General features: G+C 40.4%; 1 protein-coding gene across 6 annotated transcripts in view; it reads left to right on the top strand.

Moving 5' to 3' along the window:
* Positions 1 to 22,229, top strand: part of ACSL4 (acyl-CoA synthetase long chain family member 4) — a 69,097-nt gene that overhangs the window by 40,440 nt on the left and 6,428 nt on the right. For 3 of the 6 annotated variants that reach the window (XR_006213603.1, XR_006213602.1, XM_042975313.1), the window contains exon 14: positions 11,487 to 11,666. Coding sequence is in view for 4 of the 6 variants with exons in the window: in XM_042975313.1 (XP_042831247.1) it covers positions 11,487 to 11,644 (158 nt within the window). In the remaining 2 variants the exon portion in view is untranslated. Of the gene's footprint in view, positions 1 to 11,486; positions 13,431 to 22,229 lie in introns of those variants that run through there. The other 3 variants (XM_042975314.1, XM_042975312.1, XM_042975311.1) reach the window with 1 other exon arrangement.

Here is a 22,229-nt window from a genome sequence, read left to right as displayed (position 1 = left end):
AGCAAGGAAAGGGTTTGTTCAAGAGGCAGCCAAAATGGGAGACAGAAGGGCAAGCCTCAAATCCACCTTCCTGAAAGGGGACAGGACAAGGTTTTTTGGTGGTTGTTGTTTTGTTGTTGTTGTTGTTGTTGTTGTTGCTTTCGTTTTTGTTTAAATTATCATAGTGCCAGGGAATACATACATGTTGATCAAAAGGGTGGGGAAACTTATGAGTTTTAAGGAGGAAAGATGGAGCTTGCACATTTGGCAAACATACATGTAATATACATCCCATGTTCACTTTGGGGTATAGACTTACCATTAAAAGACAAAATTTGGCCCCTGCCTTCGGGAGGTCCTCTTAAGACAAGGTGAGGGGCTAGGTGCATGTTCGGTGAGCCAGTATAAACTGGATTGGGTGTCGAGCTCATTATCTCGGGGAAGGAATGCTTGTTCACAGGCTGGAGCCATATCTGTGACCTTCAGCTTATGCCTCTGCAGAGACATCTAGCGGGTTTGCTAGTGGGGTCTGGCAAGAAACCATAGCTGATTAGGGAGAAACACATCTCTGAAAAACAAGCTTCAAATTTCCTTTTAGTTTCAACCTCATTAACCTTATGGGCATGGTTTCGCTTTCTCTTGTGTCTTGAAGGAGTTGGGACAGTGGCCACTCTGGCTGCTTCCTGCAGCAAAAGGGCACAGTTTCTGGATTTGAGGAATGAAGCAACTTTGTACCCCTTTGGGAATATTCCCTGGTACTTGACTTAACATGTACATTTGGCATTACCAAAATATCAGTTCCTTTTTTGATTGTTTTGAAACAACATTGGAAAGCATATTTGATTATTACGTTATCTAATTAATGTAAAGTGTAGATAACCCAAATCTTAGTATTCCCTGTGACACTGACCCAATCCTTTGAGGAATCTGGGAAAAGAGTCCACTAACCAAATCAATTTCTCTAGACCCCTCTGGGGAAATTTACGTAGCCAAGTGGCTTACTCTCTGCTTTTATCTGAATGAGTTTGTTCTTAATCTGAAGCATTATATAAACACTGCAAGTTGTGTTAGCACTGGCACATATCCTACCCTGTTTTGCAAGCATAGTCCAAAGCAGCGTGCTTATCAAACACTACCTTGGCTAACACGTTTATTTTCTTTTTTGTTGGGCAACAACAACAACAGCAGTTTTGTTGGTGAGCATGCCTAAGGTGATAGAAAGATTCTTGATCATGAGCCCTGATTCCCCTCCAGGGTAAAAATGTTTTCCCAGACAGATGTCAAAATCTGTCCTCTTGGTAACCAGGCAGGTAACTCCCATCTGGTGTTCATTCCCTTTTTGTTTGATAAAAAGGTTTAAGAGGGTTGGTACAATAACTGGTTTCATTGAGATTGCGAATAGAGAAAGGGAAACCTAATTTTTAAATAAGTAGATTTCTCTTATTTTCCAACTGCCAAGGCATGGCTAACCCAGGGCTGGTTAGAAGTAATTGGAAGATACCCCCTTTGACCAAGATTTTTCTTAGAAAAACATCACACAGATCAACATGGTTCACTAGTAGCTGGGGTTCAACTGTTCTGAACCTTAGGTAAGAAGTTTGCTCCATATCACATGAACCAGTCTTAGTCTTGAGAAAAGGTCAGCTCAGTTAGAACACTTGTCCCATTTCAGGAGGCAGTCATGCCAGCAGGATCTCAAACTTAGGGGGCTATATTGTGCAAGCAAGCAAGTAATTAATTTTAAGTGGAATTTCTATGGAAACAAAAGAAAACCCCTTATTAGTGGTTGTAGCAAATTACAAACCCAGTGCTGCCAGTGAGAAGGTTTCTAGATGTCAGTCTTGAAGCATCATTTTTTTAAAAGTTTTTATTTATTTCGACAGAGAGAGTGTGTGTATGTGGGGGGGGGGGTGGTGGTGAGGAGCAGAAAGATAGAGAGAGGGAGAGGGAAAGAGAATCCCAAGGAGGCTCCACGCTGTCACCACAGGTCCCTATGTAGGGTTCGAACTCATGAAATGTGAGATCATGGCCTGAGGAAAAATCAAGAGTTGGATGCTTAACAATTGAGCCACCCAGGCATCCCCAGGCTTGAAGCATCTTTAGATGGAGTGAGGGCAGGCAGTGGCAGACTGACAGATTTTCCTAGTTTGTAGTTCAGATGTCTTTAGCGACCTTTCCGGGTGGCCTTGATACAGCAATAGGCAAGAAGATTTTCCAAACATGAGCTATTGTGGCAATTTCTCTGAAATTTACTTTGAGCAGTCTAGCTTCAGTTCAGAGCGCTTGAGGAAAAGGGAAGTTTTAGTTATTTGGTTTTTATTTTTTTTTTAAGAGAGAGAGAGAGAGAGAGAGAGAGAGAGAGAGAGAGAGAGAAAACTTGGGCGAGGGGCAGAGAGAGAGAGAGAGAAAGAAAGAGAACCTCAAGCACACTTCATGCTCTGTGCAGAGCCTGACACAGGGCTCAATCCCACGACCCTGGGATCATGACCTGAGCAGAAATCAAGAGTTGGATGCTCCACTGAGTCACCCAGGCGCCCCCAGTTTTAGTTTTAAATGATTTCAAGTCAAGGGAGTGGGAGAAAATTGGAACCCTTAGTTTGAAGAGTCATGGCTAGATATGCGAGGAAACCAGAAGAATTGACTATCCAGCCCAGTTTTATGGGGAGACAGCAAACACTCAAAAAAACAGGTAATTAGAACTAGCATGTAACATCCACAAAGCTGTGTTACTGAAACATAATTTTTCTAAATCACCCTCATTTCCATCAAAGATCTGCCACATTTAGACAAATTTATTTGTAAAATAAATCCAGTTTTAACTTGGCCTAATTATTTACATAAGTGCAGCAAGAATAGTGATTGGCCATGTATGTTCTTTTTGAATCTGCTTTGCTGGAACTTTTCATAAGGAAGTTTCAAATTGAACTTTTAATTTTATTTTTATTTTAGAGAGAGAGCACATGTACCCACATTCGAGTGGGGGAGGGGCAGAGGGAGAGAGAAAAGGAATCCCAAGCAGGTTCAGCGAGGATCCCAATGAGGGGCTTGATCCCACGATCAAGGTCATGATCTGAGCTGAAATCAAGGGATGCTCAACTGACCGGGCCACCTAGGTGCCCCAGAGTTGAACTTTGAAGAGCCTCTTGAGGCTAAGAAGCCAAGCCAAATAATTGCCCTCAGACTTGCCTGCAACACCTATAGATTTGGGTGAATTCCTCCCTTCTTGAGGTTTCCCCCTGGCCCCACCAAGATATCCTGAGGTTCCTGCACCTGCCAGGAAGTGACTTCTTTACTCACCTGGAATGGCTGCAGGGAACTCTGTGAGCAAGGTATCAGGGTGGTATTTCCCAGGGGCGCTATTGGATCCATAAATTCAACCTTAGCTCTTTAATTGTTTTATTTTTTATGTTTATTTATTTTTGAGAAAGAAAGAGAAAGAGAGAGAAAGTAAGTGCGGGAGGGGCAGAGAGAAAGGGAGACACCAAATTGGAAAGAGGCTCCAGGCTCTGAGCTGTCACCACAGAGCCCAACGTGGGGCTCGTACTCACAAACCAGGAGATCATGACCTGAGCTGAGGTCAGATGCTTAACTGACTGAGCCACTCAGGTGCCCCTGAATCTTAGTTCTTTAAAGCTGTCTGGTCCTGTTCGGGTCCGTGCATGTTGCCCTCAAATATGACTTTCCAGTCAAAGCCTTGGTAATATAACCAGTGTTTCCAGTAGTGTCTTATTACAAGGAGAACAGATTCTTATTGAACTTCAGCAAACAATTGTAACTGCCATGAAAATAAGAATAATCACTGGGAGTTTTGAATTTTGGGGGGACCAAGTGGGGAGGAAAAGATAAATGTTTCGATTTTGCTTACAAAGGTATAATTCATCAAATTGCTATAGACCAGTTAGCTTAAGAGAAAAAAAAAAGCTTTTTTTTTTTTAAATTTGGAAGAGCCAACATTAGAGAGCCAGCATGTTTCAAACAAGAGTCATAAAAAATATAATCCTCTTTGTCAGTTCTTTCAGGCCCATGTTGTTTTTGTTCTGTTTGAATCCAGTTTTTCAGGATTCTTAACCAGTGTTAGTTTTATGATCTTAAGGTTATCAGAAACCTGTAATTGTTGAAAGTCTTTTTTATGAATCTCTCTCATGATGAAACACATTTGCAGGATGCTTTTGAGCATCTGAGCAAAAGTATAACTGTCTGTAAATGATAAAAGATGTAAAAATTGGCCATGGTTAAAAATCTGATAAGAGTTTATTATAATGCAATTGACAGGCAAATTTGGTTACTTCTGCAAACACATAACATTTCAGTAATCAGAATTACAAGTGATGACATTATACCAGGACATATCAAGACCTTAGGAATTTTATATAATTTCTGGAACAGTCATAACATTTATCTACACAGTATAGCCTAAGAAAGTTTATCAGCACTGGGGCGCCTGGGTGGCTCAGTCGGTTAAGCGTCCGACTTCGGCTCAGGTCATGATCTCGCGGTCCGTGGGTTCGAGCCCCGCGTCGGGCTCTGTGCTGACAGCTCAGAGCCTGGAGCCTGTTTCAGATTCTGTGTCTCCCTCTTTCTCTGACCCTCCCCTGTTCATGCTCTCTCTCTCTCTCTCTCTCTCTCTCTCTCTCTCTCTCTCTCTGTGCCTCAAAAATAAATGTTAAAAAAATTTTTTTAAAAAAGAAAGTTTATCAGCACTTATTTGACAATGCTTCTTGTGTAATTGGACAAACCAAATAAATAAGCCTAATTGGTTGAAAAGATTTCATTTAGAATTTGAATTTGGAGAAGTTTGTCAAAAATATCAGAACATTTTAAAATACATACCAAAATACGATTACAGATCGTTACAAAACTTAATAATTATCTGTTTAACCAAGATGACAATACGAGATTTTAAACGTAAACACAGAAGGTTGCATAGGCATTAGCAAAACTTAGCTTTTTCAATATGGAGAAGATTCAGCTTTCTTAAGTATTTTCAATGGCCTGATAAAGACAAAACATACAAATTGTTTTTCCAGGCAGATGAAGAAAACCTTTGTTTGTAATTTTCTATCAAGAGCATACCAACAATCTAAGAAAACTTTGTTATCCTAACACAGAGAAAAAACAAATTCCAGTCTTATATTAGTGTACTATTAATATTAAAACTCATTTATTACAAGTTTAGTCCTGACCACACATAAAATTCTGTTTCAAAACTTTCCCTTTGTAAACCCTCCATAATTTTTTTTTTTTTACATTAAGATTTTTTCCAGGGCGCCTAGGTGGCTCAGTCCGTTGAGTGTCCCACTCTTTTTTTTTAATATAATTTATTGTCAAATTGGCTTACATACAACACCCAATGAACATCCAACCTTTGATTTCAGCTCAGGTCAGGGTCCCAGGGTCGTGGGATCAAGCCCTGCATCAGGCTCCATGCTGAGTATGGAGCCTGCTTGAGATTCTCTTTCTCTCTCTGTCCACAACCCCCGATCTCTTAAAAAAAAAAAAAAAAAAAAAAAAAAAGATTTCCTCAGTTTTTTTTTTTTAAATAACTAGTCTCATTATTTTAGGACAAAATCCTTTTCCCTCAACAAAAATGTATTCACATTCTTCATACCTTTTTTTTTTTTTTTAACCAAAATTATATATCCCATTTCCTTTGGTTTTTTTTTTTTTTTTGGTTTATTTTTATTCTTTTAATTTTATTTTAATCCCAGTAGAGTAAACATACACTGTTAATATTAGTTTCAGGGGTATGATACAGTGATTCAACACTTTTATACACCATTTTCTTTGCATACAGACTTGTTCCCCTTTTCCAGTAGCCTTAATTACATTTATTAGAATTCTTAACTATTATAAACTTCAATTTCTAGTGAAAACTAATAGTAACCGATTGTGAACTGACTCTTACACCAGAATTTTTTAGCTCAGCACATTTATGAGTTTATTTAATAATTTTTAGAAACCTATGACTTTTCATAGTATAATCTCTTAATAAAGCACAAAACATGTTTACTAAGAGACCCCAATTTATCTTGTTAGTTTTGTCTTATTTTATTTTAAGTTTATTTATTTTTGAGAGAGAGAGAGCACATATGACTGGGGGAAGGGCAGAGAGAGAGAGAGAGAGAGAGAGAGAGAGAGAGAGAGAGAGAGAGAGAATCCCAAGCAGGCTCTGCACAGTCGCACAGTCAACGCAGAGCCTGATGCGGGGCTCAGTCTCACAAACCATGAGATCATGACCTGAGCTGAAGTCAAGAGTCAGATGCTTAACCAACTGAGCCCCCCAGGTGCCCCGAGACCCCACTTGATCTTTAGATTCTCTGTAATAAAGAAACCAAAAGTGCATAAACCTATGGTCGGTAAGGAATGTTTTATTATTTTCTCTTATTTGGAAATGATCTGGATATTTAATGAATTTAACTTTAAGGTTTCAGGTTACCAAAGATTTTGGAAGCTATTTAAAAGTTTACCTAGAAACCTTTTTATCTTAATTTACTTGCTCTCAACAATTATATTTTGATCACCCATAAAAACTTTATAAGATATCACAGTCATTCTCCCAAGGCATATTTTTAAAAAATTGTAACAGATCCTATCAACTTATTTGACTTAAGTAAATGCAGGCAGAATAAAAGTTTTACATCTAATGCTGGCAACTTGAAAGACATTTCCATTTTAATTAAACAAACAACCTTAAGTTAGCTTTAATACTGACTGTTTTTGCAGATCATGTGAACTTGAAAACCATTTGGGTTGGTTTCTATCTTTCTGAGTTTTAAGAATGCCCAGTTCTTTTAAAAAAAAAATTTAACAATTATTTTTTGAGAGAGAGTGTGAGTGGGGGAGGTGCAGAGAGAGAGGAGACACAGAATCCAAAGCAGGCTCCAGGTTCCAGGCTGAGCTGTCAGCACAGAGCCTGTCATGGGGCTCCAACCCATGGACTGTGAGATCATGACTTGAGCCAAGGTCAGAAGCTCAACCGACTGAGCCACCCAGGAGCCCCAAGAATGCCCAATTCTTAGCAAGCTCTTGCCTATAAACCAACTAAATAGAGCTCTTTTATGAATTAATCTTAACAGTACCACCCAGAGGTAGAGAATATATATTTACAACATCTATGGACACACCTACAAATACACAAGATACAAACAAAGTCTTATAGCCTTTGTTTTACTAATATTTGTGGAGAGGACATTAAAAGCCCAATTTCCAAGTCTGTCTCTGTGTGTTGAAATAAAATATTACATTTCTTCTGCATGGGCTTATTCTAATATAGCATCCTAAAAAACTGAACATAGGGTATTTCATCCCATTTCTTCCCTTTTACAGAACAAAGCTAATTGCAAGATAACATTATAATTTCTGGGTCTGTTAGTTCATTATTTTTCTCCAGAGTCTAATGAACATTGTGGCCAAGCAATGTTGCATGTTGCAAAAAGAAGATCATTTTTTTAATTAAAAAAAAAATGTTTATTTATCTTTGAGAGAGAGCGCGCCAGCAGAGGAGAGGCCAAGACAGAGCAAGAGACACAGTCTGAAGCAGGCTTCAGGCTCTGAGCTGTTAGCACAGAGCCCAACACCGGGCTCCCAACTCAGGAACTGTGAGATTATGACTTGAGCCGAAGTTGGATGCTCAACCGACTGAGCCACCCACGTGCCTCCATTTTTTCCCCCTTTTCATGGGTTCATAATGAAACATTGTCAAGTTTGGGGAAATACAGCCCATAGGGTTGCATTTGGGAACTGAATAGGCATTTCCAATTTTCCAATTAGCATGTGGCCCATTTGATCGAAAGATACCAAACACTGCAGCAAGAAACACAATAAATAAAGCCCAGAAGAGTGTTGGGTCCTCGTGAAAAGTCGGGACTTCGCCAACTGAACGAAACAGCTTCCTACTTGCTAGTTCTTCTTAAAAGTCAGAGGTTTACTGACTCAACCACATGGCTTCCTACTCAAGCTAAGAGAGCCAAACCAAAACCCCCTATTTGAAGGCAACTGAATGGGAGGAAGAAATAAGCTCACGTGCCATCCCACGTGAAGTACTCAAGAGAGGTCTGTCCAAACCAAACCCCAAAACTATTGCTGCAAAAGTTAAGCAGCAAAGGTCCGGTGCCCAGTCCAGCTGGGGCCCCAGGAACTGTCCCTGCGACAAGGAGCCTAGGCAGCTGCTTGGACTCATCATCAGACTCCTGTTCCCGGCTGGGAGCCGACAAACCATGTGCAATGAGCTCCTGGCTGGCTCACCACATTTGTAACCAAACTTGAGTTCACGTGCCTGACATTCAGCAGAGCCAATCACTGAGACATTGAATGTGCAGCAAGGAAAGGGTTTAAGAGGCAGCCAAACAAAGAGACAGAAGGGCAAGCCTCAAATCTGCCTTCCTGAAGGGGAACAGGACAAGGTTTTTTCTTTTCTTTTTTTTCTTTTCTTTTCTTTTCTTTTCTTTTCTTTTCTTTTCTTTTCTTTTCTTTTCTTTTCTTTTCTTTTCTTTTCTTTATTAATAATCATAGAGGCTGGGGGGCATCTTGGGTGGCTCAGTCAGGTGAGCGTCCAGCTTCAGTCCAGGTCATAATATCACAGTTCACGAGTTCAATCCTCATGTCGGGCTCTGTGCTGACAGCTCAGAGCATGGAGCCTGTTTCAGATTCTGTGTCTCCCTCTCTGCCGCTCCCCCATTTGTGCTCACTCGCTCTCTCAAACAAAATTATTAAAAAATAATCATACGGGTTGGGATTACATGCACCTTGATGAAAAGGGCTGGGAAACTTATAACTGAATGAAGAAAGATGGAGCTTGCACATATAAGTAACATACATCCCATGTTCACTTTGCGGTGCAGACTTACCATTAGGAGGAGACAAAATTTGGCCCCAGCCTTCAGGAGGTCCTCTTAGGACAAGGTGAGGGGCTAGGTGCATGCTCTGTGAGTCAGTATAAACTGGATCGGTGTCAAGCTCATTATCTCGGGGAAGGAATGCTTGTTCACAGGCTGGAGCCATATCCATGACCTTCAGTTTATACCTCTGCAGAGACATCTAGCGGGTTTGCTAGTGGGGTCTGGCAAGAAACCATAGCTGATTAGGGAGAAACACGTCTCTGAAAAACAAGCTTTAAATTGTTAGTTTCAACCTCATTAACCCCAGTGGGGCTTGCTTTCAGGTTACCTATCATAAGAATACAAACTGAAAAGTTTTGTAGTGATTTGACAACTACCAATGGCTAGGGAAACAAACAAAAAAACCCAACGATATTTGCTGCCACCTGCAGGCTGTATTTCATAATGTTGCAGGTAATTCATATAAAATGCCACGTGTAAAAATCCTGTTTGTTTTTTCTTCCCCCTGCTCTTTCTCACTTGTTGGCAGTGTATCCTGTTTATAAGAAACTGGGGTATTACCCATTGTTCTCTGAAGCTTGTGGTACTAGATAATATTTAGGAGTTCCCAAAATGAAATTTCCCAAAATGTACATTTCCCAGAATGTAGCCTTTTCCCCCTTTGAACAGGAATTTAGTTCATGAAGATTAAATAGAGTCACTTTTATAAATATACCTAAATTTGCTTGTGTGCAACTGAAATAATATGCCTACCTTGTCCTGATTTTATCAGTGTTTCCGGAATAGGACTTATGTAAATAAGGGAAGTACAGTAAAACTTTGGATTGCCAGTAATTTGTTCTGTGACCATTCCACAAGATGAGCAAACATTTCCAATAAGTTTTAACCTGATAAACAAGTGATGTCTTGCAATGCAAATAGTCCGTGATGCTGAACGTCACATGATCACAACTGGGCCAATGGATCTTGAAGTTTGCTTTGATATACAAGTGCTTTGGATTACAAACATGTTTCCGGAACAAATTATGCTCGCAAGCCAAGGTTTTACTGTATTATGAAATAAAAGGTTTGGGAACCAAATCTATAGCTGAGGATGTAACTGTATCCTTAACATCCAGATGTGACCTTGGGAACAGATGGGCTTATTTCTGGCACCTCCCCCATATCTGAGCTGTAATGTATCAACAGAGCAGACCTGGTTAATTTGGGCAAGTTTCATGTTCCTGTTCAGGTATTACTTTTAGGGATTTGGTTCTGTGTAATGGGAAAGATTATTTTTCCACACTCCAGTTTATATTTTTCTCTGATTTTAATGAGAAATTCAGTAATTTAATCCAGCTTTTGAAAAACTCAGGACTGGTAGTAGGTCAAAAACATCCCTGAGTTTGATTTCTTTTTGTGCTTGTCACTGAAACCAAGTTGTTTCTAAAGTCACCTAGGCTGTCTAGCAGTAGTTTTTAAACATGCAGATGTGTGCTCCTTCAGAATTGCTGTTTTAATATTTTTTTTTTTTGAGAGAGAGCATGAGCAAGGGGTAGAGGGGCAGAGAGAGAGGGAGAGAGAGAATCTTAAGCAGGCTCCACACCCAGCATGGAGCCTGACGGGGCTCAGTCTCACAACCCTTAGATCATGACCTGAGCCCAAACCAGGAGTTGGAGGCCTAACCAGTTAAGCCACCCAGGTGCCCCAAAATTGCTGTTTTAAATAATTGCATATAAAATAAACCTCATCTGGGAGCTCCCTCACTGTCAACAAGGACCCTGCTTGGGATTCTGTCTCTCCCTCTCTCTGCACCTCCTACACGCGTTCTGTCTCTCAAAATAAAAAAATAAAGCTCCTCTGTAGATTAGCATTGCTGTTAATGGGTCTTCAGGATTTTAGGAATGAGCTTGTACTAATAATAACTTGATGGAGTGTAATTGAATTTAAAATTACTGAGTACTCTATTGATTGATTCTGTGTCCTTATTTTCTTCTGTGCTCTGACATCTCAGCATGTGCTGAGTTGTTTAACTCAGGTGCAGTATGTGCCACCTCAATTCTTGAGACCATTTAAGTGTGAAATTCACAATCCCCCTTTTGATTCTAATTTGAATGCATAGTAAAGCTCAAGAAGAACGGCTGGCTAGCGGTTTAGGTCCCTGCAGAATGAATAAATACATACGTATGTATTTCCTGAGGGCTCTTAATGTGGCCCCGTGGATGGCAGTGAACGAAACAAAAACTCTGCTTTCATGGAGCTTATGTTCTAGCAGGTGAGACAAATATACATGATGTGTGGGGTGGCGATAAGTATTTTGAAGAAAATCTCGTGCCAAGGGATGGACAAAGAGGGTACGGGGACATCTGTTCTGAAGGGTCAGGGAAGCCTTCCCGAGGAGTAGCATTTGAGTAGACACGTGGATGAAGTAAGGAAATGAGCCATGCAGCTACCAAAAGGGAAGACCATCGCAGGCAGAAGAAACAACAAATAGGAAGGCTCTGAAGGCTTTTCCTACATATGGTAGGAATATGGTAGAATAAAATCTCTGTAGGCTAAAACTGTATTCAACTGAAACAATACGATGAAACTCTACGATGAAATTGGAAGGCACCGGAATCATTAACTATTCCCTCCCATCTCCCCTTTCTTTCCCTCTCTCCCACCTTCCCCCTACCTTTCTCATTTCAGTGAATCTGGAGCGATTTGAAATTCCTATCAAGGTCCGCTTGAGTCCAGAGCCATGGACCCCTGAAACTGGTTTGGTCACTGATGCTTTCAAACTGAAGAGAAAGGAACTGAAGAACCATTACCTCAAAGACATTGAGCGAATGTATGGGGGCAAATAAAATGCTGCTCAGTCATTTACAGGTGTGTGGGAGGTTGTCTGGTGGTTTTTCAGTTCTAGAGTTTTAAGCCTTACTGAGCTGTCTGTTAGAATGTAAGGGGCGTATCATTCTAAAGACATAGTAAAAAAAAAAAAAAAAAAAAGAAAGAAAGAAACCCAAAGTTATTAAAATAGTCATGGAGTCTACTTTAACTTAGTTTTTGCCTAGTTCTCATGAAGCTGAAATCGAAAAGTTGTTTCCCGTTAGCTGTGTCATTAATTTTAGAGCAAAAATTCTGCTTTTAAAAATTAGCCTACCATCTGCTTGCTCTCTTAAAGGAAAATATTGAATGTTGAACAAAATGAACTGGAGCTGGTGTAGAATGTAGTTTGAGGTAATTTGCATCTTCCAATGTCTACTGTCTTCCTAGTTCAGAAGAAGCTTAAATATTAAGTATGACAAAAGAAATATGTACTAACACTACTTCAAAGCAGAAGTGTTGCAGGGCTTTAAAATTCTCTTCCAACAATTTATCTTGAAGGCAAAATTCAATCATAATATAATCTACAGAATCAAACAGTACCTTGGAAACCATTTTAGGATTCATAATTGTTGGCATAGGTTAGACATAGAATCATTGTAATGTTGTGAATAATTACAGTGCCTGAAGTCTGAATACAACATTAAATGCACCAAAAATTACTTAGTGATATATTTAAAGGGAAATTGGTTTTTTTTCTTTTTTTTTTTGGAAACTCAGAGGTCTGAAATCAGTAACTGTAATTATTGGAACGACTTAAGAGTAAAGTACATTTTGAAGAATGTCGAGAGCTGTCTTTCTAGGTTTGTTCAAAAGAAAGGACTGAGACCATGGGTAAAATGGTAAAAAGTGAAATCACATTTTAACAGGAAGTATTTTTATTTTCTGTGTTCAAAAAGGTGATGAAATCCATTAGGATTACCACCTGGGAAAGAATTTCAGTTCTGGATTTATCTTTGATAACAGGGATTGATTTGAAAGTGTACTCATATTAAATTAGCCGTGTAATTTAAGGTCTGCTTGCTGTTGCTGATTTGATTCATTTAGCTTTAATTTGAGCAAAGCGGGTGATGATGAATGACCTCCCCAGTATTTTGTTTGAATCTCTGAATGATTTGCTCGGAGGAGTTTGGGGAAGTTAAAGGGAAGGATACACTGTTACCCCTATTTTCCTGTCTGTGGGAAGAGTTGAGAAACTGGAAATGCTAGATCAGGGAAAAGGGAAGATACTCGATAAGGGACTGATAACTTGTGCAGTAACTTGGCAATGCGGGCTTCTTTTTGAATCTTTCATTAAGATCTGGGATTCTACATCTGACAGATTTTCACACTTGAACCATAGTTACTGTAAAAAGCAAAACTTCTTAATACTGTTATTCTTTGCACTTTTTTCTTAATCATTATATATATATATATATATATATACATACACACACATATATGTTGCTGACATTGCTTTGTACAGACATGGGCCACCACTGCAACAAAATACATTCTTTTTGCTCTAAGATATTTATAATGAAAATATTTAAATGTTCTGTATATGGTGGTGAAAAGGAAAAAATAGTCTGGTGTTGTTATAAGCAAGAATGAAGGTTTTTGTTGACATTTCTGTTCAGTGTTCTGCAATGTCAAATTCAAGGCAAGCACTCTGAAGTTATGTGTATGTGAGTATTGTCATTCTTCCCGACTTGCCTTTGAAGAGTGAATAACCATCATCATCAAGTAGACTACTGGTCAGCTTCTGCTGTTCTGGCCCACTGTTGATCCTTTAAGGATGATTTCCTTAGATCTTTTATTCAATATGTGAATTCCACCCCCCCCCCCCGCCCCATTTGGAATGGTGATTTTAAATATGTGAATGCATGCATACCCCAGTGTCTTCACCCCGACCCATTCCCATCTCCAGAAAGCTAGAACACTGCCAACTAATCTGTTGTATAGGTCCTTTAGAAACATGGAATTAACACTTCAAGTTGGGTGCTGCTAATTCTTTGGGAAAATCCAAATACTGTTAAGGGACCAGGGAGATGCCACTACCCCCTGATTTTTCATCCCCCCCCCCAAAAAAAAATATATATATACATGTTTATGTAAACCAGTCTTTCCATGTTCATAGTGACTTTTCGAGTATTTGAGGCTAAAGATTTTAATCCTACATTTTTATACCTATTTAAATTGTTCACTGTTATTCTGACATGTCAGCCATCAAATGAAGTTGTACTTAAAGATTTTACTACAGTTCTGTATATTTCTAAATCGAACACTTGTGACTTTTGCTTTAATTACATGAAAATATCTTGCCTCCTTGATACTTGTATTGCTTCTTTCTTGTTTTTCTTCCTAGAGTGGAAGGATATAATTGTATGGCTTTTCAAAACCGAGATACAGGTGAATGATTCAAAGAGTCAGAAGTTAAGGAGAATAATGTTTCTTTGGGGCATAAAGACTGATTCATAATAATCCTTGCCTATGTTTTCCTGATAGCACATGACAAATGTCTCTGAGGTGACAAGAAGAAGACAGGTTAATGATTGTGTGGTATTTGGAACTTGGAGAGAAATATTTTAATTTTCAAATGTAGTTACAAATGATAATGTATTCATATTTTGTACTTTCTGTTAAAAATGCACGATCGCAGGATTGTTACTTTGATTTTTGTGTTTATTCCTAATGAAAAACTTGGTTTGTTCTTGTTTTTAAGTTTGCACTCGAATCTTAAGAAATAAAACCATCCATATCAAGCCAGTTTGTGCCTAATGATGTGCCAAGATAAAAATCTGCAGATAAAAATCCAGAATATTAGCCAGACTTTCTTCCTTCCTTCCTCCCTCCTTCCCTCCCCTCCCTTCTCTCTCTTGCTTCCCCCTCCCTCCCTCCCATTCTTCCTTCCTTTCTTCTTTAAAGTTTGTTTGTTTGTTTGTTTGTTTATTTATTTATATCTCTACACCCAACATGGGGCTCAAACTCACAACCCCAAGATCAAGAGTCACAGGCACCTCTGACTGAGCCAGGCAGGCACCCCTGTTAGCCAGACTTTTAAACACATATTTAAGAAGTACTCAAATGTAGGAGCGCCTGGGTGGCTCAGTCCGTTGAGCAACCGACTTCGGCTCAGGTCATGATCTTGCGGTTCGAGGGTTCGAGCCCCTCATCCGGCCCTGTGCTGCCAGCTCAGAGCCTGGAGCCTGCTTTGGATTCTGTGTCTCCCTCTCTCTCTGCCCCTACCCCGCTCACGCCCTGTCTCTCTCTCTCTCTTTCACAAATAAACATTAAAAAAAAATAAAAAGTACTCAAATGTAGGTTTATGGAATTGCATTAAGCAGCTAACCTGGCCTGTGTAAATCCCATCCATTAGTTTGGAGCGCTGGAACCCAAAGCTGTTACATTGATACAGTTCATAGAGTAGACCTCCTTTGTAACACTGCTAATTGTGGAACAAAACACAGTCCTGTCAGTGTGGATTATTAGTAGGTGCTAATAAATGATAACTGTTATCTTTAGGCTACTTAAAATTTAGGAAGTCAGTTTATCTGAGTTATATGAGGGTGTATGTTATTACTATTATTTTTTAAACGTTTATTTAGAGAGCACGAGCGTGAGCAATGGGAAGGGCAGAGAGAAAGGGAGAGAGAGAATCCCAACCAGGCTCCACTGTCAACACAGAGCTCGACACGGGGCTCAATCTCACAACCCTAAGATCATGATTTGAGCCATAATCAAGAGTCAGACACTTAACTAACTGAACTACCCAGGCACCACAAGATTTTATTTTTAAGTAATCTCCACACCCAATGGGGGCTCGAACTCACAACCCCGAGGTCAAGAGCCACATACTCCATGGACTGAACCAACCAGGCACCTCTATGAGGGTGTCTGTCATATAGTGTTAGCGCCCTGGGATCAGACTGCCTCAGTCTGGTCACTAGCTGGGTGACTGAGCAGGTTAATCTACACCCCTCCCCTGCATTCTTCCATCTGAACAAATGGGATTGGTTGATAATAGGATCTACCTCACAGGGGGGTTGTGAGGGTTAAAACGCGTTAGTCCAGGTAAAATGTTTGAAACATAGTAAGCTTTTGTTAGCTATCATCATCATCATCATTATAGCCAATCTTTGTCAGTCAGGTTAACATATCAACATACTCCTGCCGAAAGGATCGCCAGTCCCTGAAGACTGTGGAGAGTTCTGGATATAGAGGTGAGGGAGACCTGGCTCATTCTATCACTGGCTTTGTAACCATGGGCAAATCCCAAAATACCCTCTTAGCCTTACTTTCTTCTTCCTATATTAAAAAAATAAATACAAAGGCCAAACTTCAAAAAAGATACCCTTTGTTTTTTTATTTTATTTTAGTGTGAGCATGGGGAGGGGCAGAAGGGGAGAGAGAAAGAGAGAGAGAAAGGACCTGAAGCACCTTCATGCTCAGCATGGAGCCGGACACAGGGCTTGATCCCACGACCCTGGGATCATGACCAGCTGAAATCAAGAGTCAGATGCTTGACTGGCTGAGCCACCCAGGTGCCCCTGTTTTGTTTTTTTTTTTTTTTTTTTTTTTTTAATGATGCCCTAGGTCCCAAAGTTTCCTTCAAGGAAATGAGGCTGTGGATGATGCCATCACAAGAAGTGAGGATTCTGCCAGGTACAAGGAGTCTGCCACTCTCTTGTTTAAAAAAGAAAACATCCACATTCTGTACACATAATTTAAAGAAGGGCTTTCAAACATTTTTTTACCATGATTCACAAAGCTGTGCACACCCACTGACATGTACGTAAAGCGATATTCTGTGAAACTGTTTGTTTATGTGAAAAAACAGTATTAATGACTTGCTCACCAACTTTCTATTCTATTTCATTTATTTAAATTCCGGTTGTGATCCCCCCTATTGATTTCACAACCCTGTAAAATACTGCGGTGCAACAGCACTTTCTGTGAAGTTGGCAATGTCCTGGATCTCTCCTATCCCTTACAGTAGCCACTAGCCACGTGTGGCTGCTTAGCATTTGAAAGGGGTTAGTGTGACTGAGGAACTGAATCTCTAATTTCATTCTCCTGTTAGCACACCTCTAGGGAACTTGCAAGCCACTTTTGGAAAGCATAGGTTTAAAGCCCACTACCCTACCAAGTTTGTGAAAGAAAGCCATCCCCTGCCCTCATTCCTCCTGCTTCCTCTACCTCAGAGGCAACCACTTTTTAAAAAATGATGTCATTTTAGGGAAAGAGGGAGGGAGGGAGACAGAATCTTAAGCAGGCTTCACACTCAGCATGGAGCCCAACTTGGGACTTGATCCCACGACTCTGGGATTATGACCTGAGCCGAAATCAAGAGTCGGAAGCTCAATCAAGCAAGGCACCCAGGAGCCCATCCACTTTTGACTCTTAGTGGATTGTTTTGGTATTTACTGACTTGTATCTAAATAACGTGCGTGTGTTGCTACCTCTCTGCTTTGTCCTTATCCATTGACCTCGCGATACAGGGGCACACTTCCCATCCTGTCAGTATAGAAGTGTAATCAAATCAGTAAGTTTCAGTTAGGATAACTATGCTAGTCAAGGCTGAAATGTGTGGAGGAAAGCTATGATGAATTCTCCTTTCCTGCACTTTGAACCCCATAGTGCTCATAAGAAGTCTCTCATGCGTTTGCTTGGTTTTCTAAGGATTTAACCCCAGTCTCTCCACCAAGCGTCCATATATCTCCTTTCAATGTTTGCAGACAATAAGAATTCGAACAATTTTTCATCCCTGGAAGAAGTATCTCCTAGAACCTTCTGACCAATTTCAAGCTAGATCGTTCACCTTCCTTTACCTTAAGACTATCCCTCCATTAACTTAGAATCTAACTTCACTATCATCCTGAGAGTTCCCGTCACCTTTAATCACAGGTTGCACCTCCTGTTTCCTGTATCCCATGTCTTTTTCTTTGGATTATTTCCTCTTTTTGATGGAACACATCCCACAGTAGCTTACTGAGAAGGGATATATGGGAGGTACATTTGAGACCTTCAATTGATCATTTGCTTGGGTGTAGAATTCTAGATAGAACATGTCCCCTCCCTGTTGAAAACATTATTCCACTGACATTAAGCTTCCAGTATTACTGTGGCAGTTCAAGGGCATTCTGATTTCTCCCACCCCTTCCCTAGGACTTGATTTTTTTCCCCCCAGAAGCTCATAAAATCTCCATGTTCTCTGTAATCTCATGACTGAGCTTTGCTGTATGTTTTCATCCATTGTGCTAGGGCCATTTCAACCCAGAAACTCATGTACATCTGTTCTGGGAAATTTTCCCGAGTTATTTCATTGACTTCTTTCCATTTTCATTGTTCTCTCTCTCACGTCTGTTGTTCAAATGGTGAATCACTTGGGCTGATCCTTTAATATTCTTTGTGTTCCTATTTTTCATCTTTTAAAAAATTCTGTCTGGGAGATTTCCTCTCTTGGCTCTTTCAAACTCCTGATTTTTTTTTTTATTTCTGGTATTGTGTTTATGATTTCTTTTTTTTTTTTCAAACAAAGACATATTTAATGATAAACACAGTTCACTATCAGTAAATGGCTATTCTTTTGGTTTTGGTTTTAGTTTTTTTTTTAATTTTATTTAAATCCAAGTTAGTTAACATATAGTGTAGTAACGGTTTCAAGAGTCGAATTTAGTGATTCATCATTTACATACAACACCCAGTGTTCATCACAAGTGCCCTCCTTAAATGCCCATCGCCCATTTAGCCCATCTCCCCACACACCTCCCCTCCAGCATCCCTCAGTTTGTTCTCTGTATATAAGGGTCTCTTGTGCCTCAGTCGGTTGGGCATCTGACTTCACTCAGGTCATGATCTCACAGATTGTGAGTTTGAGCCCCGTGTCAGGCCCTGTGCTGACAGCCCAGAGCCGGGAGCCTGCTTCAGACTCTGTGTCTCCCTCTCTCTCTGCACCTTCACCACTTGTGCTATCTCTCTCTTCTTCAAAAATAAAGAAACATCAAAACATTTTTTTAGAAAGAGTCTCTTATGGTTTGCCTCCCTCTCATTTTTTATCCTACTCAGTGGAAAAAAAGAATGAAATCTTGCTGTTTGCAACAACATGGATGGAACTAGAGTGTATTATGCTAAGTGAAATAAGTCAGTCAGAGAAAGACAAATATATGATCTCACTCATATATGGAATTTAAGAAACAAAACAGATGAACATAGAGGAAGGGAATAAAAAATAACATGTTAACAATTTCTAAGAGCTGGAGTTTTTTGTTTGTTTTTTATACATTCCTTTTTTGAAGCTTTCTGTTAGTGAATGGTAGGGTTTTTTTTTTTTTTAAGTTTTTAAGCTTTCTGTATTCTGCAGAGCCAGTTTACAACTACTTGCTTTTTCCTGCTTGATGCTTGATTTTTTCTCTGTTCTTTAAAGGTTTGACAATTCTTGCCTGTTCATTTAAGAAGAAAGTACTAGAGGGGCACCTGGGTGGCTCAGTCGGTTAAGCGCCTGACTTCGGCTCAGGTCATGATCTCACAGTCTGTGGGTTCCAGCCTCATGCTGGGCTGTGTGCTGACAGCTCAGAGCCTGGAGCCTCCTTCGGATTCTGGGTCTCCCTCTATCTCGACTTACTCTCTGCTCTCCCTCCCCTGCTCGCACTTTGTCTCTGTCTCTCTCTCCAAAATAAATAAACATTTTTTAAAAAATTAAAAAAAAAAAAAAAAGAAAGTACTAGAAAGCTGACTGGAAGGTCTGAAAGTGTGGGTGGAGCTCATGAAAAGAGTTTTGCTATCAGGTGATTTTGGCCGCGCCATTTGGCAAACCCCATGTCAGTATCTTCGGAGTTCTCCTCTAGGGCCAGCCCCCTTCAGAGAAGTCTCTTCCAATCTCTTGTATGGAGGGTTAACCTTGAATGACCAGTGTTCTGGGGGAACATGTACAAGGAGGTTGGGGGTCGGTGGTTTCTACATTCATCACACATACCATTGCTTAATTACCCTGTTTTCTGCACAGTTCCCCTGTGCTGTGCCCAATGTCTGCTGTTTTTTCTGCTTCAGTGTTCTGCTGTGGTGAGATGAGGGACAGCCATCAGCCCCGTGGTATGGATGAGGCAAGTGGTTGATGGATGTGGTTTTATTTTGTTTCATTTCTTTAAAAAAAAAAACAAAAACAAAACAAAACAGCTGCCCCAGGCTTTGGCCTGCTATAACAGAATACTGTAGGCTATGTGGCGTAAACAAACATTTATCACAGTTCTGGCGGTTAGAGGTCTGAGATCAGGGGGCCCATAGTGTTGGGTTCTTGGTGAGGGCCCCCTTCCTGATTTACAGACAGCCGGCCTCTTGCTATGTCCTCATGAGGCAGACAGCAGAGAAAGCAATGTCTGTGTCTTCTTATAAGGGCGCTAATCGTATTCATGATGGCTGCATTCTCATGACCTCTTCACCTCCCAAAGGCCCCATCTCCTAGTACCATCACATTGGGGGTTAGGATTTCAACATATAAATTTGGCAGGGAAGACACAAACGTTTAGTCCGTAACAGCAGCTTTTACCCAGTCTTTATTTTGGCTCCACCCTCTTTACCTCCACTTTTATTTTTATTTACTTATTTATTTTTAAATGTTTCTTTATTTTTGAGAGACAAAGGGCGCAAGTGGGAGAGGGGCAGAGAAAGAGGGAGACAGAGGATCCGAGGCAGGCTCCGAGCTGTCAGCACAGAGCTCCACATGGGGCTTGAACTCAACGAACCGCGAGATCATGATCTGAGCCCAAGACAGACGCTTAGCTGACTGAGTCACCCAGGCGCTCCTACCTCCACTTTTAGAAGCACCCGGTGCTGCCATTTCTGGAGCCTTTTGGACATTTTATGATATATAAATTAGATTGGTTCTGTTTTCCCTACTACCCACTTAGGATTCTGTTAAGATTTGACTTTCCATCAGCCTCTGGCTTCCAAAACATTGTTATTGTTGCCATTTCTATTTTCCCTGTCCTCATGGGTTTGCACCTTTACCAGATTTTATTTACAGTAGTTTTAGTGGGTTTTCTTTCTGGAATTCCTTTGTTGTTTACCCAGAAATCACCCCAAAGTTTATCAAATATGATGAAGTCTATATCTAAGTTACGAAGAAGTTCTTAGCTACACACCAGAATAGCTACACTTAGAAAAACTGACAATACTAAGGGATGGTGAAAATGTGCAATAAAGTATCTGAATTCTCATACATTGCTGGAGGGAGTAGAAATTGGTACAACTGTTTTGGAAAGCTATTTGACCATAAAACTAAATATACATTTAACCAATGACCCAGCCATCCCACTCCTAGGGATGTACCCAAGAGAAATAAGTACTTTTGTCCACATACAAGAATGATTTGTAGCAGCACTATTCATAATGACCTAAAACTGGAAACAACTAAAATATCCATTATTGGGAGAAATTGTGGTAGATATATCCATACAAGGAAATACTACAGAGCAGATAAAAAAAAATTAACTACTGCTACATGCATACAGATAGATAAATCTCGCAAATAATGATGTTGTATGAAGGGAGCTAGTCACAAAAGAGTACTTTATGATTCCGTTTATATGAAGTTCAGGAGCAGGCAAAACAGACCTATGGTGATGGAATCCAGAATAATGGTTTTTCTCTGAAGGGGATGGTATTATTGCCTGGAAAGCAGCATGAGAGAATCTTCAGGTCTGCTGGAAATGTCCTGTATCTTTGTTTTCTAACATTTGTTTTTGGGTTTTTTTTTTTTGAGAGACAGAGAGAGGCAGAGCATGAGCAGGGGAGGGGCAGAGAGAGAGAGACACACAGAATCCAAAACAGGCTCCAGGCTCTGAGCTGTCAGCACAGAGCCTGACGCGGGGCTCGAACCCACGAACTGTGAGATTATGACCTGAGCCGCAGTCGGATGCTTAACCAACTGAGCCACCCAGGAGCTGCATCCTGTATCTTTTTTATAGGAGTATCCTGTGTAGAGTTGGATGTGCCTGGCCCGGGCAGGAAAGATGGGTGCTATAGTGAAGAAGGTGAAGGGTGGGTGTATTTGCATATATCGAGGGAGAAAAGGATGAACCAACTCGGTTCATCATATTCCATCTGAAATGTGCTAATCCTCCAACTGCTCACTCTTTGGAACAAGTGTGTGTAATTAATGGTGCAGGAGGGTCCAAGGCTCGTGTGATGAAGAACATCTTTGCAGGCCTGATTGGAAAGAAGCAGGCTTAGACAGCTGTGATGTAAAGGGCCAAGACAACGTGCCTAAAATTAAACACTAAATGCAGATTAGCCATATTTCTTTTTTTATGTTTATTTGAGAGAGAGAGAGAGAGAGAGAGAGAAGATAGGGGAAGGGCAGAGAGAGAGGGAGACACAGAATTCGAAGGAGACTCCAGGCTCTGAGCTGTCAGCATAAAGCCTGACACGGGGCTCGAACCCACGAACCGCAAGACAGTTGGACACTTAACTGACTGAGCCACCCAGGTGCCCCAGATTAGCTACATTTCAATGTTTGCACCCACTTGTAGTTTCACTTGGGCTTAGTTTTTGGGAGATTCTCTCTTCCCGCTATTACCCCAGATCAGA

Source organism: Panthera tigris, chromosome X (genome assembly GCF_018350195.1).
Source record: "Panthera tigris isolate Pti1 chromosome X, P.tigris_Pti1_mat1.1, whole genome shotgun sequence".
Classification (NCBI taxonomy): Eukaryota; Metazoa; Chordata; class Mammalia; order Carnivora; family Felidae; genus Panthera; species Panthera tigris.
Note: the sequence above shows the minus strand (reverse complement) of the source record. Positions and strands in the feature narration are given on the sequence as shown.